The 15,211-nt window shown below is 46.0% G+C and overlaps 1 protein-coding gene across 3 annotated transcripts; it reads right to left on the bottom strand.

The window, feature by feature from the left end:
* Window positions 1–1,054: 1,054 nt before the first annotated feature.
* Abcf3 (ATP binding cassette subfamily F member 3) lies at window positions 1,055–15,211 on the bottom strand. Of its 3 annotated transcripts, XM_008831271.3 has the most exons (21): window positions 15,051–15,211; window positions 14,689–14,836; window positions 14,500–14,579; window positions 13,994–14,040; window positions 13,679–13,776; window positions 13,455–13,577; window positions 13,039–13,305; window positions 12,775–12,855; window positions 12,055–12,114; window positions 11,901–11,957; window positions 11,773–11,795; window positions 11,599–11,654; window positions 11,316–11,516; window positions 11,154–11,230; window positions 3,720–3,764; window positions 3,510–3,642; window positions 2,372–2,460; window positions 2,178–2,269; window positions 1,865–1,997; window positions 1,632–1,719; window positions 1,055–1,525 (listed from the first exon to the last, which is right to left on the bottom strand). In XM_008831271.3, exons 1-21 carry the CDS (start codon window positions 15,121–15,123, stop codon window positions 1,367–1,369), a joined length of 2,130 nt encoding a protein of 709 aa, XP_008829493.1. In that variant the 5' UTR covers window positions 15,124–15,211; the 3' UTR covers window positions 1,055–1,366. The 3 variants fall into 3 exon arrangements, with proteins under 3 accessions (XP_008829493.1, XP_029418489.1, XP_029418488.1); XM_029562628.1 differs by lacking the exons at window positions 1,055–1,525; window positions 1,632–1,719 and having other exon boundaries at window positions 1,869–1,997; window positions 2,084–2,269; XM_029562629.1 differs by lacking the exons at window positions 13,455–13,577; window positions 13,679–13,776; window positions 13,994–14,040; ... (1 more) ...; window positions 14,689–14,836; window positions 15,051–15,211 and having other exon boundaries at window positions 1,057–1,525; window positions 13,026–13,138.

The raw sequence follows: 15,211 nt of genomic DNA, 5'->3' as shown, positions 1-15,211 counted from the left end.
GAGGGAAGGAAGGAGGGAGGGATCTAGTTGGAGAATGGGTCCTTGGAATTTCTGACCTGAGCTGCTGTTTCCGCCTCATGCTCTCCGCTATGATGTTCTGCCACACTATGGGTACAGAAGCAACAGAGCCAAGTAACCATGGACTGAAATTTATGAAACCATTTGGTGAAATAAACCTTTCCTTATTTTTAAAGGTACTTTGTCACAATAGAAGGCTAGCTAACATCTCTGAGTTCGAGGCCAGCCTGGGCTACACAGAGAGCTCCAGGCCAGCCATTGAGAGCTTCAGGCCAGCCACGGCTATATAGTGAGACCATGTCTCAAAAAACCAAAACCAAAATCAAACCGAAGTATAGCTGCTAAATCCCCAAGAAATAACTTATTGAACCATACACCTATTAAACAATTCTCCTTCCTCCTCTTTTTAAAAAGAGATGATCCAAACTCTTGGACTTGAGATGATCTGGCTTCAGCCTCTGGAGTACCTGGGACTATAGGCACATGCTAGTGCATATGGCTTCCCTCTTAAAGTTCTGCTTAATTTAAAAGACACGAGATGTCCTACTTCTAGTTAGACAATTCCCCACCACCCAGGCCTCTCCTACATGGTTAGAAGAAAAAAAAAGAACATGAAATCACTACTGCAAACTAGGAACAAGAATAGTTTCTCTTGAGGCCTGAAGGTTCAGATCAGAAAAACAGGGGGAGCTGGGCCAGAGTTCCTGGAGAAAGCAATTGGTAAACTACGTGTGAGGCGTTTCCAAATAAACTTCAAACTTAGTAGCAGCAGGGGCTGAGACAGCTGAGCCTAAAACTCCTCAGGTGCAGCTGAGACCAGGCTACGGCACAAACACGTGATCCCAATAGTTTAACTCTGCATTCCTCCAGCTCAAGTCCATCCCAGGGGCAGGCAGTTGACGTCTCCCCCAAGGGGCAAGACTGGTACTGTTGTTGCTTCCACTGTGTGATTCATATAGGCATCACAGGAGAACGCCCACCTTCACAGTAGGCTACCATGGCAGCCTAACCAGGAAGCAACAGAGATGAGGCAAGAGAGACGCAGGGGGATGTTTAATTTACATAGCAGCCATGTAGGGCCCTGTTAAACTGGGCAGTGGGGTATTTATAATCCCAGATGACATCCCCTATCCCTTTTCCTTGGGACACAGTCCTCACAGGCCCTTGGACAGGTCTCCCCACATTGTGCAGAGGACGTTCCAGTTAAAATGCAAAGAGAAATTTGGGGAATAAGGCTGTCCCCAAATAGAGAAAGTCCTAAGCCTGGAGTTGGTTGCCTACATGGTAGCCCAGGGGTCTGCAAGACCAGTCCATGTCCTAGGCACAGTCCTCAATCAGCCTGGTGGTCCTAGAGGAAGCCCTCTCGGCGGAACTGTTCTTGGAGGAGGGCACGGTACTGATCAAATCCTCCCTCGACCCGGGTGACACTGCCTCTCTCACACACCCACAACTCCTGGCACACCAGCCGAATGAGGCGCTCATCATGAGATACGAGAATGACGCCACCCTGAAAGACAGAAGAGGAGGTGCTCAAGGGAACAGACATCAAGTTCGGGGTGGGGGCAGTGAGACTGAAGCCTGGGGAGAAGCAGTCAATGCTAAAGTATACTCACCCTGAAGTTGTTGAGAGCACGGCCCAGAGCCTCAATTGTCTCCATGTCCAGGTGGTTTGTGGGTTCATCCAGAATATAGAAATTGGGGCTAGAAGGCAGAACACAAGAAGGTAAGGAGCTATGAGATAGGGTGGGGTAGGAGAAAATGAATCCCTATGGAACAAAAATAATCATTTTGTCCTGGGCAAGAAGGGGAAATGAGAAGGCAAGAACTCAAGAAAACAAGGCCTTACCAGGGCATGGTCATTTGAGCAAAGGCCACCCGGCTCTTCTGGCCCCCAGATAAGCTTGCAACAGGGCGCATAGCCAGTTCTCCAGAGATGCCATACCGGCCCAACTGGTGACGATATTCCTCTTCAGGGCGCCCTGGAAAAGGCCCCCATCAGATGGGCTCTTGGCGAACTCCTTCATTTATTCCCTAGCCCTGATTTTCAATACCCATGTCCTTATACCTAGACTTGGGTAGGCTGCTCTACACCAACCCCAAGGCAGGCCGAGCTGCAAGGGTTAGCTGGACCCTCGTCTCAAATCCTATCCCTAACACACCAGGAAACTTGCGTGCCAGGAGCTCCACAGCACTGACATTCAGGTCTAGCTGCTCCACATGGTGCTGGCTGAAGTAGCCAATCTTCAGATTCCTGTAGGCAGAAGTGAAGGCAGAAGGCACTGACTCTAAAGGGGCATAGGTCGTGTCCGAGTATAGGAGTGTGTACATGCAATTGCTGGGGAGGATCCCTTACCTGTGGGCATGCCTGACACCCCGAATAGGAGCCAGGTCCCCCATGAGCAGCTTCAGCATAGTAGACTTCCCAGTGCCATTCTCTCCAACCTGCAAGATGCATGAGCATGTCAGCAAGTGTGCATATGTGAAACACAGACAGGAGTAGGGAGGAGGGAACCTGTAGTCTCAATCATTCCTACAACCAAAAACTCTAAGGAACTAGGCATGTAGGGCCACAAAGGGAACCAATATCTGAATACTTGCTAAGGGGTGAGGGTTACTCCTCCCAATAACAAGGAAGAGGCTATCCCCCATTTCTTTTTCTTTTGGGGGGAGGATCTTTTTGAGTTAGGGTCTCCTTGCAGCCCCAGCTGGCCTGGAACTATGTAGATCAGGCTGGACTTGATCTCACAGAGATTCGCCTGTCTCTGCCTCCCGAGTGCTGGGATAAAAGGCGTGAGCCACCATGCCTGGCTTATCCCCCACTTCTTTTCATATTTGAGAGCACATGTGTGAAAGTACATGTATGTATGTATGTATGTATACCCAAGATAGATATCAGATGTCTTCCTCAATCACTCTTCACCTTAGATGTTGAGGAAGGGTCTCTCACTGAACCCAGAGCTCACCATTTTGTCTAATCTGGCTAGCCACTTTGCTCTGGATAGTCCTTGTCTCCACTTTTCTTGCGCACAGGATTGTAGGAGGGCTGCCACACCCACCTGACTTGAATGTAGGTTCTGGGGCCTGAGTTCTGGTCTTCATGTTTGGGCATCAAGCACATTACCTGCTGTGCTAGGTCCTCTTACCTCTCTTTTGAGGAAAAGGAAACTTCCTAGAATCAGGCTAGGAAATGGTGTATCCTGACTCTACTTATGCTCTTGCTTTAATGTCCCATGACTGAAATAACTCAGAACAAGAACAGTGAGGTAAATCACTGCTCTGTGTATTTATAAAATGCCATATGCCAGGCTTCTCATTTCTGAGGGTGGCCCTGTAGGCTAGAGAGGACAAAGCAGCAGTATGAGCATAATTTCCTTCGCCCAGGTCCCACCTATTTCTCTGTACTCCTCGTATAGCCTCAGGATTGGCTCAATCCACACTTGCTAGTAGGGTAGGAAACTCCCAGGACACAGAATGGAGAGGAAAAACCATACCACGCATATGCGAGACTCAAGATCAGCAGAGACAGACAGACGACTGAAGATGATGTGTTTAGGATCGTAGTAGAAATCCACCTCATCTAGCTGCAGAATTGGCGGTGAAAACTTCTCAAACCCATCTGGAAACCTGCAGGAAGTGAAGTGCACAGTGTGGACGGGCCCAGAAAGAGAAGTGTCCGTTAGATCCCTCGGCTTAGAACTCACTTCATCACCACCTCTGATTCTTTGTCCACTGGCTTCAGCTCGGGTCTAAGAGGAGAGAGAGAAAAATGATTACTTTAAGAGTAAATTTAAGGGCTGAAGAGATAGCTCAGCGGTTAAGAGTACTGACTACTCTTGCAGAGGACCCGGGTTCAATTCCCAGCACCATGGCAGCTAAGAACCATCCTTAACTCCAGTTCCAAGGGAATCCGAAGCCCTCTTCTCACCTCTGGGGCATTGCACAACACGGGTGCACTCATATACATGCAGGAAATACACTCGTACACATGCAATAAAAATAATAAATAAAGGGCTGTGCGTGGTGGCGCACACCTTTAATCCCAGTACTCGGGAGGCAGAGGCAGGTGGATCTCTGTGAATTCAAGGCCAGCTTGGTCTACATAGTGAGTTCCAGGACAGCTAGGGCTACAGGGGGACCATGTCAAAGTCAAAAAAGAACAAAAATAAGGGCTGGAGAAAAGGCTCAGCAGTTGAGGTCATTGGCTGCTGTTGCAGAAGCCAATGCTTCTGGGGCTTGGTTACCAGATCCCACATGATTGCTAACAACTGGCTGTAACTCCAGTTCCAGGAGATTCCATGCCCTTTTCTGGCCTCCGTGGGCATTTTATGTAGAAATGTACTTACATGCATGCAGGCAAAACACTCATATACAAAATAGAAATGAATATTTTTTTTATTTAAAAATAAATATGAGCTGGGCGTAGAGGCACACGCCTTTGATCCCAGCACTCAGAAGCAGAGGCAGGCAGATCTCTGTGAGTTGGAGGCCCGCCTGGTCTACAGAGGGCGTTCCAGGCCAGTTGTGGCTGCAGGGAGACCCTGTCTCAAAAAGACTAAAAGACTCAAAAAAAAAAAAAATTGGTCTGGAGAGATGGCCCAGCTGGTAAGAGCACTGACTGCTCTTGCAGAGGAACATGGGTGCACCTACCTACATGCAGGCAATATACTCATACACATAAAATAAAAATAATAAAATATTAAAAATAAATAAGGATTTTGGGGGGGGCGTGGGTCTTGAGACAGGGTCTCCCTGTAGTCCCAGCTGGCTTGGAGCTCACTATGTAGAGCAGAGTGGCCTTGAACTCACAGAGATCCACTTGCCTCTGCCTCCAAGTGCTGGGATTGAAAGTGTATTACCATCATGCCCGGCTGTTATTTTTTTAAATCTTTTTACAGAATTAAAAAAAATCTATTTTATTTATTATTTTTATGTGTATGAGTGTTATGCCTGCATGTAGGTAAGTGCACCCATGTCCTGCAAGGCCTGGGGAGGTCAGAAGAGGCTGTCGGATCCCCTGGAACTGGAGTTACAGACAGCTGTTAGCTGTCATGTAGGTGCTGGGATTCGAACCCAGGTCTTCTGCAAGAACAGTGTTCTTAACTGCTGAGCTCCTTTTTTTTAAATCTTAAAAATTAAAATAAATAACAAGAAAAGGTAGGCCAGGTTACTTAGCTACATTATGAGAAAGCTTGTCACAAAAACAAAAACAAAAACAAACAAACAAAACAACCCTCAAAAACACCCAACTTTAAGCTAGGTATGGTACACGCCCATAATCTTACCATTTAGAAGGCCAGGACAGGATAGCAAGCTGCAGACCAGCCTGGGCTACAAAGTGAGACCTACAGAGTCCCACCTTCTACCCCAAACCCTACTTTATTATAACTAGGGTTGTAGCTCAGTTGTAGAGCACTTGCCTAGTTTGTATGAAGCTCTGAGTTCAATCCCCAGCATCCGGGGTGGGGGAGGCAAGAAGAAGCTGAAGGGAACTAGAGTAACAGCTCAGCGGTTAAGAGCACTTCCTTTTCTTGCTGAGGACCCAGTACTCACATGGCAGCTAACAACTGTCTATAACTCCAGTTCCAGGGATCTGACTCCCTCTTCTGACCTCCATGTATATGCACACATGTGGTGCACTTATATACATACAGGCAAAACATTCAAACACAAAAAATAAAAATAAATTAAAAAATTTTATCTACCTTAAGGGTCTGGAGAGATGGCTCAACAGGTAAGAGCACTGACTGCTCTTGCAGAGGACCTGGGTTCGATTCTCAGCACCCACATGGCGACTACAAATAGTCTTTAACTCCAGTTCCAGGGGAATCCAAAGCCCTCTTCTGACTTCTGTGGCATTGCATGACTCGGGTGCACTCACATACATGCAGGCAATACACTCATACACATAAAATAAAAATTAAAAAAAATTTTTTTTAAATCTACCTAAGTTTTATCTACATAGCACATGGTAAGTAAGAGTACCAGATTGGTGTAACTAACCTTCTTGGGTGTTTAACAGCCATACTTTGAGGCCTGTACTAATCTGGTCAGAGGGACTTGCCCTACAAGGTCAACTCCAGGGGACTATAGCGCATCTCTCGAAATGTCCTGTAACTGTGGTGGTCACCTGTCCTCTTGTTTAGGGAGGCCATGGAGACCTCACCAGATGGGCTTGAACCAGTGTCCAGTCTGCAAAGAGGAGGGTCAAACACAGAGGAAAGCATTTCCTCACAACTTCCAAGTGAAGCCAGCCATGGTTGAGCAGGACCTTTGACTTATCCTCAAATAGACGGAACTGGTAAAAGGAAGGCCTAAGGAGCCCGGGGCTCCTCCTAAGCCCATGTGACCCCTGAGGACCAGATCCTCAACTGACCCTAAAAGTAAAAGTAAATTAATTTGGGCCAACTGCATGGTCTTAAACACCCAAAATGAAAAGTATAACCAAAAATTCAAGTAATAAGTATATTTCTTTAAGAGTCCAAAGGATTGCATTTCCCAGACATTAGACTTAAGTTCATATAAAATATTATTTAAACAATTATTTCTCATTAATGATTTTGTTCTTAACAAGAATGTTCAGGTATAAGACTTCAAATCTTGGTCTACAATACTGTAGTGCCTGTCTGCAGCTAAGGGAGACAACCCAGTATTGTTCTAAAAATGATGGCTGAATTTAGTTTCTCTCCCTGTCTAGAAGTCATTTAAAAGAAAACTGATTCACCCAGCATGGTGGTGCACGCCTTTAATCCCAGCACTTGGGAGGCAGAGGCAGGTGGATCTCTGTGAGTTCAAGGCCAGCCTGGTTTACATAGTGAGTTCCAGGACAGCTGGGGCTACAGGGAGACCCTGTCTCAAAAAGACCAAAAAGAAACAAAAAGATAGAAAACTGATTCTAGCCACTCCAACAGCTATTAAAGTGCCTGAAAACAAATCATGAGCTCATCGCTTCTGAGTCCAGCCTTGGCAGCCAAAAGGAAAATGTGGAGGAATCCAATAAATGGATGCTTTTGGAAGCCCTCTTCAGGAAATTCTAATGGACTTTAATTTGGACATTTAAAATTTGCCCTGTTCTAACCTTTTCTGGTTCCTTGTCTAGAACTTGTAATGCTAACTACTCTTGCCTACTTCTCCTTCACATCTCCCAGGCACTGGTCAAGGACTTTCTTTACTCCCTACAGTTAAGAGTTATACAATTTGGGAGTCTTTTAGATAGACCCACTGAAGGGGGTACCCCAATTGTCTCACTCTGCATCATCCCTGTTCAGCATCGAAGAAACCAGAGTGGTCTTTGTCCCAATTCCCCACTGGCCAATTTGGGGTAACCACTTCAGGGGATGGGATAATAAAAATAAGGAGGCAGAAATTGGCTAGGCAGTCAGGGCAAAAAGACCCCAAAGAAAAGTAGCTAGTTTCTTGACTAAAAGTCAAAATGTCCTTGGGTCTCTTAGCAGCCTGGTCTGTATCAAAGTCCAGAAATATCAAAAGTATTTAAGTGCTTCTGTCTAATCCCTAAAATTTAAAGGTTACCTCTTCAGAGGAGGGGAAATGTTAGAGCAACATTTAGCCCCATAAGTTCTCAGGAAACCTGGGTTCACTCTTTTAGGCCCCTGAAACCACTTGCTGGGCACGCACCTTCAGTCTCACTAAGTACGTAACTACAGAATAGCTAGAATGGGACTCTCACCACGGAGACGTGTGCGTACTGGGCCATGTTCTCCCCTACACTGAAAAACAAATTTGTTTTAGGCTTCTAAGCACTCAGATAGAGACAATGGGCATCCATAGGACTCCATCAGCAGTTAGGACAGGTTAACTCCCTAGCTAAAATGGTGCTACAAAACAGAAGAGGGCTGGACCTACTGTTCCTAAAGGAAGATGGCTCATACATGGTGAGGTTTGCTGGTTTTTGTTTTTTTTTAAATAATTAATTTTTTTAATTTTACGTGTATGAGTGTATTGTCTGCATGTATGTGAGTGCACCTGTATCGTGCAATGCTGCAGAGGTCAGAAGAGGGCTTCGGATTCCCCTGGAACTGGAGTTAAGGACGGTTTGTAGCCGCCATGTGGGTGCTGGGAATTGAACCTGGGTCCTCTGCAAGAGCAGTCAGTGCTCTTAACCGCTGAGCCATCTCTCCAGCCCCAAGGTTTGCTGTTTTTATACCAATAATTCAGGTGTAATTGAGTTTTACTGGGAGTCTGGTAATATTCCTATTAGCTTTTATGGTGGGCCCATGCCTCCTAAACTGTCTAACTGGATAGATTAAGAGGTGTCCAAATGCCATCAAATTAGGGTTCTAAGGACCCAAAATGAGCCTCAAAATCAAAACAAGTCAAAGATTTGACTTATGTCCCAGAGCCAGTGGGGAATACCCCAAGTGCCTCCATTTTATGTAAGTTTAACTGGTCAATCATCTGGTCATAGGACCACTCCTAGGAAGGCAGGTTATGCTAAATAGATGGGCGGAATACCTAGTGTGTTAATGAGATAGAGACTTTTTCCTGCCTGTAATCTTGTGGGGAGAGAGGCACAGAACTTGCTGGCTACAGCCATGTAGCCACGTAGTCTATGAGTTGCCAGCTCCCCTGAATTCTTCAGGGAAGAGTGATTTCCCTTCTTCTTCTTCATGCTTTTCTTACTGAACATGCTTTCTTTAAGGCTTTGGGCTACCCCTATTATCTTGCATTTCTTTACTTTCTCTAAAGCTGCTTCTCCCAGCCATGTGGCTACTAGTCAGCCACGTGTCTGACCTCTCAGGCAGGCTCTAAACCTGCATGGCCTCATGGCTCTTTCTTCTTACCATTCGCCTCCTCAAGGCAGAGGCCGCTGGGCATGGTGGTGCATGCCTGTAGTCCCAGCACTTGGGAGGCAGAGGTAGGCGGATCTCTGTGAGTTCAAGGCCAGCCTGGTCTACATAGTGAGTTCCAGGACAGCTGGGGCCGCAAGGAAACCCTGCTTCAAAAAAAAAAAAGATCAAGGCAGAGGCCAAGATTACCAGCTTGCCTGCCCTGAGGACCTTTTTTTCTTTAAAATTCTAATAAAACTGTAAAAGCTTGAAAAAAAAAAAAAAAAGGAAAAACAGCTGGATAAAGTGGTGCTTTCCTCTAAGCCCAACACTTAGAAGAGGTGAGTTTGAGGCACAGCAGGATCATGCCTCAAAGAAAAAATCTGATGGGTGCTAGAGAGTGAGTCCCTGTTCCTAAGAAATTTTAATAAAATTTTTTTAAAAAAATCAACAATTGAGCTGGGTGTGGTGCACATGCCTTTTAGTCCCAGCACTCAGGAGGCAGAGGCAGGAGGATCTCTATGAGTTCAAGGCCAGCCTGGTTTACATAGTGAGTTCCAGGGCAGCTGGGGCTACAGGTAGACCCCGTGTCAAAAAAACCAAAAAAAAAAAAAAAAAAATTAAAATTAAAAAAAAAATCCAAAACAACGCCCCCCCCAATAAAACCCCACAATGAGTTATTAATTTTCATTCATTAGGATGGTTGCAACTATAGAGTTAAGAACAAATGTTGGCAAAGATGTGGAAAAACTGTAGGTCTCATACATTGGTGGTAGGAATGAAAAATAATGCATCTGTTTTAAAAACTAGTCTGGCACACCAAGAGCGGTGGTGGTAGGTAGTGCCAGCACTTGGGAGGCAGATGCAGGAGCACCTAGACTTCCTGGTTAGCCTGGGCCATAAATTAAGATCCTATCTCAAAACACAAAAACCAAAAAACCAGATCTGCCAGTGGCTTGGGGATATAGCTCAGTTAGTAGAGTTCTTGCCTAGTATGCACGAAGTCCTGGGATCAATCTCTAACACTGTCTAAATCAGGTGTGGTGGTGTATGCCTATAATCCCAGCACTTGGGAGGCAGAGGCCAAAGGACCAGGAGTTCTTGGCTGCATAAGAGTTTGAAGCTAGTTTAAGCTACAAAAGACCCTATCTCAAACAAAAGCAAACCTCGTCTAGCAGATACTTGAACATTAGATTACCATGTAAACTAGCAAATCCACTCCTAGATATGTACCCAAGTAAAAGGAAAACGCATGTTCACAAAAACGTCTGTAGAGGCTGGAAAAATGGCTACGTAGTTAAGAGCACTGGCTGCTCTTGCAGAGGACTGAGGATCAGTTCCCCAGCAACAGATGGTGGCTAACAACTATCAGCAACTCCAGTTCCAGGGAATCTAATGCCCTCTTCTGGCCTCTGCAGGTGTAGTGCACCGGCATGCATGCAAAATCTTCATACACATAAAATGAAAATAAATAAAATTTTTAAAAATTTGCTGGGCTTGGTGGTGCAAGCCTTTAATCCCAGCACTCCAGAGGCAGAGACAGGTGGATCTCTGTGTGATGAAGGCCAGCCTGGTCTAGTAGTGAGTTCTAGGCCAGCTGTGGCTAGGGAAACACTATCTCAAAAAGAACCCCCCATTTGTTTTTTTAATTTAAAAAGTATATTTTTAAATATGTACATAAATGTTCACTGCACGTCAATTGTGGTAGCTCACATCTGTAATCTCTATACTTAGGAGGCTGGAGCAGGAGGATTTGTTGTGAATCTGAAGCCAGTCAAGGCTACAGATTGAGTCCTTGTCTCAACCCCCACAATTCCCTGCCAAAAGTTCATTGAAACATCCTATTTTACCTAATAAGCAAAATAGAAATAACTCAATGTCCACTACTTGATGAATCAATAACAAAAATGTGTTAAAAATCACACAATGGAATATTATTCAACCACAAAAAGAAATGAAATATTAATGTATGCTACATGAATGACCCTGTAAAATACTGTAGGTGAAGAACCTAGACATGAGTGAGAATACGGTTTAGTGGGAGAGCATTTGCCTAGCATGCCTGAGGCCCGCGGCTTAACCTTTAGTATGGGGGTGGAGGTGGGGAGAAAGGACAAAGAAGCAGACTTTGACAATCATAAACTGAATGAATCCATTTACATGAAATATTCAGAGACAATATAGAGACAGACTGATTTGTCAAGATTGTGTAAAATATTCTGCTTTCTTGCCAGAAGGAAGTAAAAGCTGGCTGCTAGCCAAGGAGCGATCTAGAATGGGAGGATAAAGGGTAGCTTGCAAAATAAGGGAAGAAAAGAGGAGTCAGGGTTTGGTCAAGAACATTATACTCACAGTTTTTCTAGCATCTTGAGTTTACTCTGTACTTGAGAGGCTCTGTTGGCATTGTAGCGAAAACGGTCAATGAAAACCTACAAGAGTAGAGTGGGCACTGGTCAAATTCCCTCACCACTCCTAACTCCGATATGGGACCCATAGTTCTGTCTGCCCCCACACCTGGATGTGCTGGCGATACTGCTGCTGTGCCTCATATTCACGCTGTTGATTGAGTAGCCGCTCCTGCTTGCTCTTGATGAAGGATTCAAAGTCCCCCCGGTAACCATCTAGCCGTTGGCTGTGCAGATGGATGATGTCTGTGGCGATGGCATTTAAGAAGTTGCGGTCATGAGAGACGACTAGGATTGTGGAGGGCCATGTCTGAGGAGTAACAGGATGGCAGGCTCAATTTGGGAGGAGAACTGGCCCTCAAACCCACCCCCCGAGCCTTCCCTAAACTCACCTGCAGGTAATTCTCAAGCCACAGGATGGCCCGTACATCCAGCATGTTTGTGGGTTCTAGAGAGAAAGGAAGAAAGCACATACTTGGGATTGAAGGGCTGGAGACCTTGGCTAGGACCAAGGAAGTCATCATCCTTATCCAGCCCCAAAGTCAGGGTGGTTCATTCAAACTCACCATCTAACAGCAGAAGATCTGGCCTATGAAAAATAACACATGGCATGAAGTTTTAGGACAGAGACTCAATAGTTATGTCCCAAGAGTCACAGACGATAGTGCTCCATTCATAGGTGAAGGAGACTCACCTGGCAAACAGAGCCCGGGCTAGGGCCAATCTCATCCTCCAGCCACCTGAGAACTCCCTATTGACAAGAGAGACACATTAGGGGTGGGTATTCATCAGGGTAAGTAGGGGCAGAATTAACCATTTTCAGAGTCAAGAATGGAAAATTCACTCACTTGGTAGGCTGCTGCTGCATTTTGGGGGTAAAACCAAGCCCTGCAAGAATGACTGATGCTCTAGGAATTAAAAAAAAAAAAGGAACTCGGAATAGTTCACACGAGAGAAAGGTAAAACAAAGGCTAGGCATAGTGGTACATGTCTTTAATCCCAGCACTTGAGAGGCAGAGGCAGGTGGAGCTCTGTGAGTTTGAGACCAGCCCCATTTACATATCAAGTTTCAGGCCAGCCCTAGGTTACAGAGACCCTTTCTCAAAAGAAAAAAAAGAAAAAGAAAGAAAGAAGAGGAAGTGAGCCTGGTGTGGTGGTGCATACCTTTTAAAAAATATTTATTATTTTTATTTTGTGTATGAGTGTACTGCCTGCATGTATGTGAGTGCACCTGTGCCATGCAATGCCTCGGAGGTCAGAAGAGGGCTTCGGATTCCCCGGTACTGGAGTTAGGACAGTTCATAGCCGCTAACGTGAGTGCTGGGAATCGAACCCGGGTCTTCTACAAGAGCAGTCAGTGCTCTTAACTGCTGAGCCATTTCTCCAGCCCAGTGTGCACCTTTAATCCCAGTATTCAAAAGTCAGAGACAGGTGGATCTCTATGAGACAGAGGCCAGCCTGTTTACATAGTGAGTTCCAGGCCAAGCCAGTTGGGGTTCCAGAGAAACCCTATAAAAGACAAACAAAAACAAAAACAAAAAAACAGAGGAAGTAGGAATTTTTAATACCTGGCAGGAGCCTTATCAGCTTCAATCTCTTCCAGTTTGGTATAAATTTCTGCCAGCTGTGCAGCTTCTGAGCCCTCTGTCCTGGGAAGGAGAAAAAAACCAGCCTAAGTCAGTCTAAGAGGACTTCCTGTACCCTCTACAATTGGAAAGCAGGCACAGTATCACATCCCAAGCTCTACTGCTCACTAGGATGGCCATGTGAATTATGGAGGACATGCCATAAAGGACAGCTACTGCTTGTATTTGCTAGCCTGAAGCCTTCACCTGCCAGCAGCAATCTTGACACTGAGTTCTCGTTCTCGCCGTAGCAGATCCTCCCGTATATTATCACTCTCCAGCATACTCTGCAGGGCAGGGGTGTCATCTCCAGCAACCTCCTGCTCCACATGTAGCAGGGAAATATGGGCTGGAACTCGCAGGCTCCTAGTGGCTAGCATCTTTAGCAGTGTTGTCTTCCCGAGACCATTTCGTCCCACCAGCCCATAGCGGCGTCCCCATGCCAAGTTCACATCTGCTCCAGCCAGCAGTACCCTGTAGGAGTGGTAGAAAGGAGACAAAGAATGCTCTAGAAACAGGTACAAAGCAACTTTAACCATATGATCCTAACACTGTTTTAGCCCATTTCATCTCTCCAGATTCTCCCTTAATTAGAAAAAGCATGTCACCTGTCATTCCCTCACCTATCGCCGAAAGACACATCAAAGTTCTCAATTCGAACATCATAGGACTTGTTCTTGCCAGATGATTCCAACCGACTCTCCTTTCTGCTGCCTGCCTGGCTAGCTGATGCCTCCTCCAAGACTCTTTTAAAGAGAAAAATGGATAGCTTTTAGGGCTCCCAATTACCCTTCAGTACCATCAGAAATTGCTCTGCTCTCTTCTGAGCCCTTCTTCCTAAACTCACGGGGGGTTGGTGGTCTTCAGTGTTTCCTTCTCTGAGCGCTTCTCCTGCTTTGCCTTCAGCCGCGCTTCGGCCTTTTCTAGTTTCTTTGCATTCACAGTCTGAGTAAATTCCAAACACAACCACTTCATACCAGGGTGTAGGTTCAGAAAGGAACCCCAGAGAATCACTTTAACCTCATTAACTTACCCATGATGAACAGAACTAAAGATTCAGGGAATGACATCAGAACCCTCCCACAAAGATACTCCCAATAATAGTTAGACATGAACTCTCACACCCACCATAGACACGACCCCCTCCCTTTCTTCTCCTCACCGAGGACTGTTCCCTCTTTAGCAGTCCTGGAAGTTTGGTGTCACAGTCTGTAAGTGATAAGAAAAGCAGTCACCTTCTCCATGAGGGAAGGGAAACTATCATTTTGAGTGACTAATAAGAATCAAGAACAGAGAGGTTTTTAAGAAAGTGTTACAATACTGGAATAGATGGCTATCATCCTTGAATTCAATAAGAAAAAAATCTCACATGTAAGGACACAGAGGCTGAGGCACACAAACTCTTATAAGATCATGCTGTTGGTTAGTAAGGTGCAAAATTGGTGAAACCAAGTTTGTTTAGCTCCAAGGTCTATATGCTTCTTACAATAGCCAATAGCTTGGAGAATCCTCCAAACCCTACTCTCGTCCTATTTTATGATCACAGAAATATCACTAGCTCCTACAAGTCTAGTCCTGTAGAAAAGAAATGGAGTCCTGAGCTGCAAGGAGCAGATGGCTGGGGGGTGGAGACAACAGGCAACTAGTTTGATCTCCCCTCACTCTCACCGTAGTTCTCCATTATTTTTGACAACTGGATGGGCGCGTCCAGTAGCACCTGGCTGTTTCCCTGGTTCTGTGGCTCAGCCCTACGTGGGTAGGGATAGAAAACAGGAGTTGAGACCTTTGCCCTCCACCTCTTGTTTGCACGCCATTCACCTCCCTATGCCTTTATCAATCCCATTTCCTGGCACTTACAGGCGTAGAGTGTTGTACATACGCTGACACACAGCCCTGATGCCCGCGTCATCCTTGCTGTCCCCGGACACTTCTTGCAATAGTTCCCCCACAGCTTCTACCAGGTCATCCACAGACTCAAAGTCCGCGCTGCCGCTGTGTAAGACGCCTGGACCGAGTATGGCAGAACAAGGAAGACAGGGGTAGGGCGGATATACAGGCAGTTTTAGTGTCCGAGCCCAGTTAGCGCTCCAGACCCAACCGGCCCTCGGGAGGTCACACAGAGGAGAGGCCTGGAAGCCATCTGCCGAACTACCCGTCCTTAGTCTTCTCCCATGACTTCCACTTCGGCTTCCCCAGCCCGTTAATTCAGTTTCGCTCACCGGTCACGTAGTCGAAGACCTGTCCGTCAATTTCTGGGAACTCGCTCCGCAGGATGTCGGCGCAGGTCGCCATGATTCACTAGGGATCCAGTCTGCGCAGTCGCAGGGAGACCTAGGTCCTCCGAGCGGGCTGTCCTCCCACAGCGCATGAGCAGCAATGA

The sequence above is a fragment of the Nannospalax galili genome, unplaced genomic scaffold (genome assembly GCF_000622305.1).
Source record: "Nannospalax galili isolate Female #2095 unplaced genomic scaffold, S.galili_v1.0 scaffold315, whole genome shotgun sequence".
NCBI classification, from domain to species: Eukaryota; Metazoa; Chordata; class Mammalia; order Rodentia; family Spalacidae; genus Nannospalax; species Nannospalax galili.
Note: the sequence above shows the minus strand (reverse complement) of the source record. Positions and strands in the feature narration are given on the sequence as shown.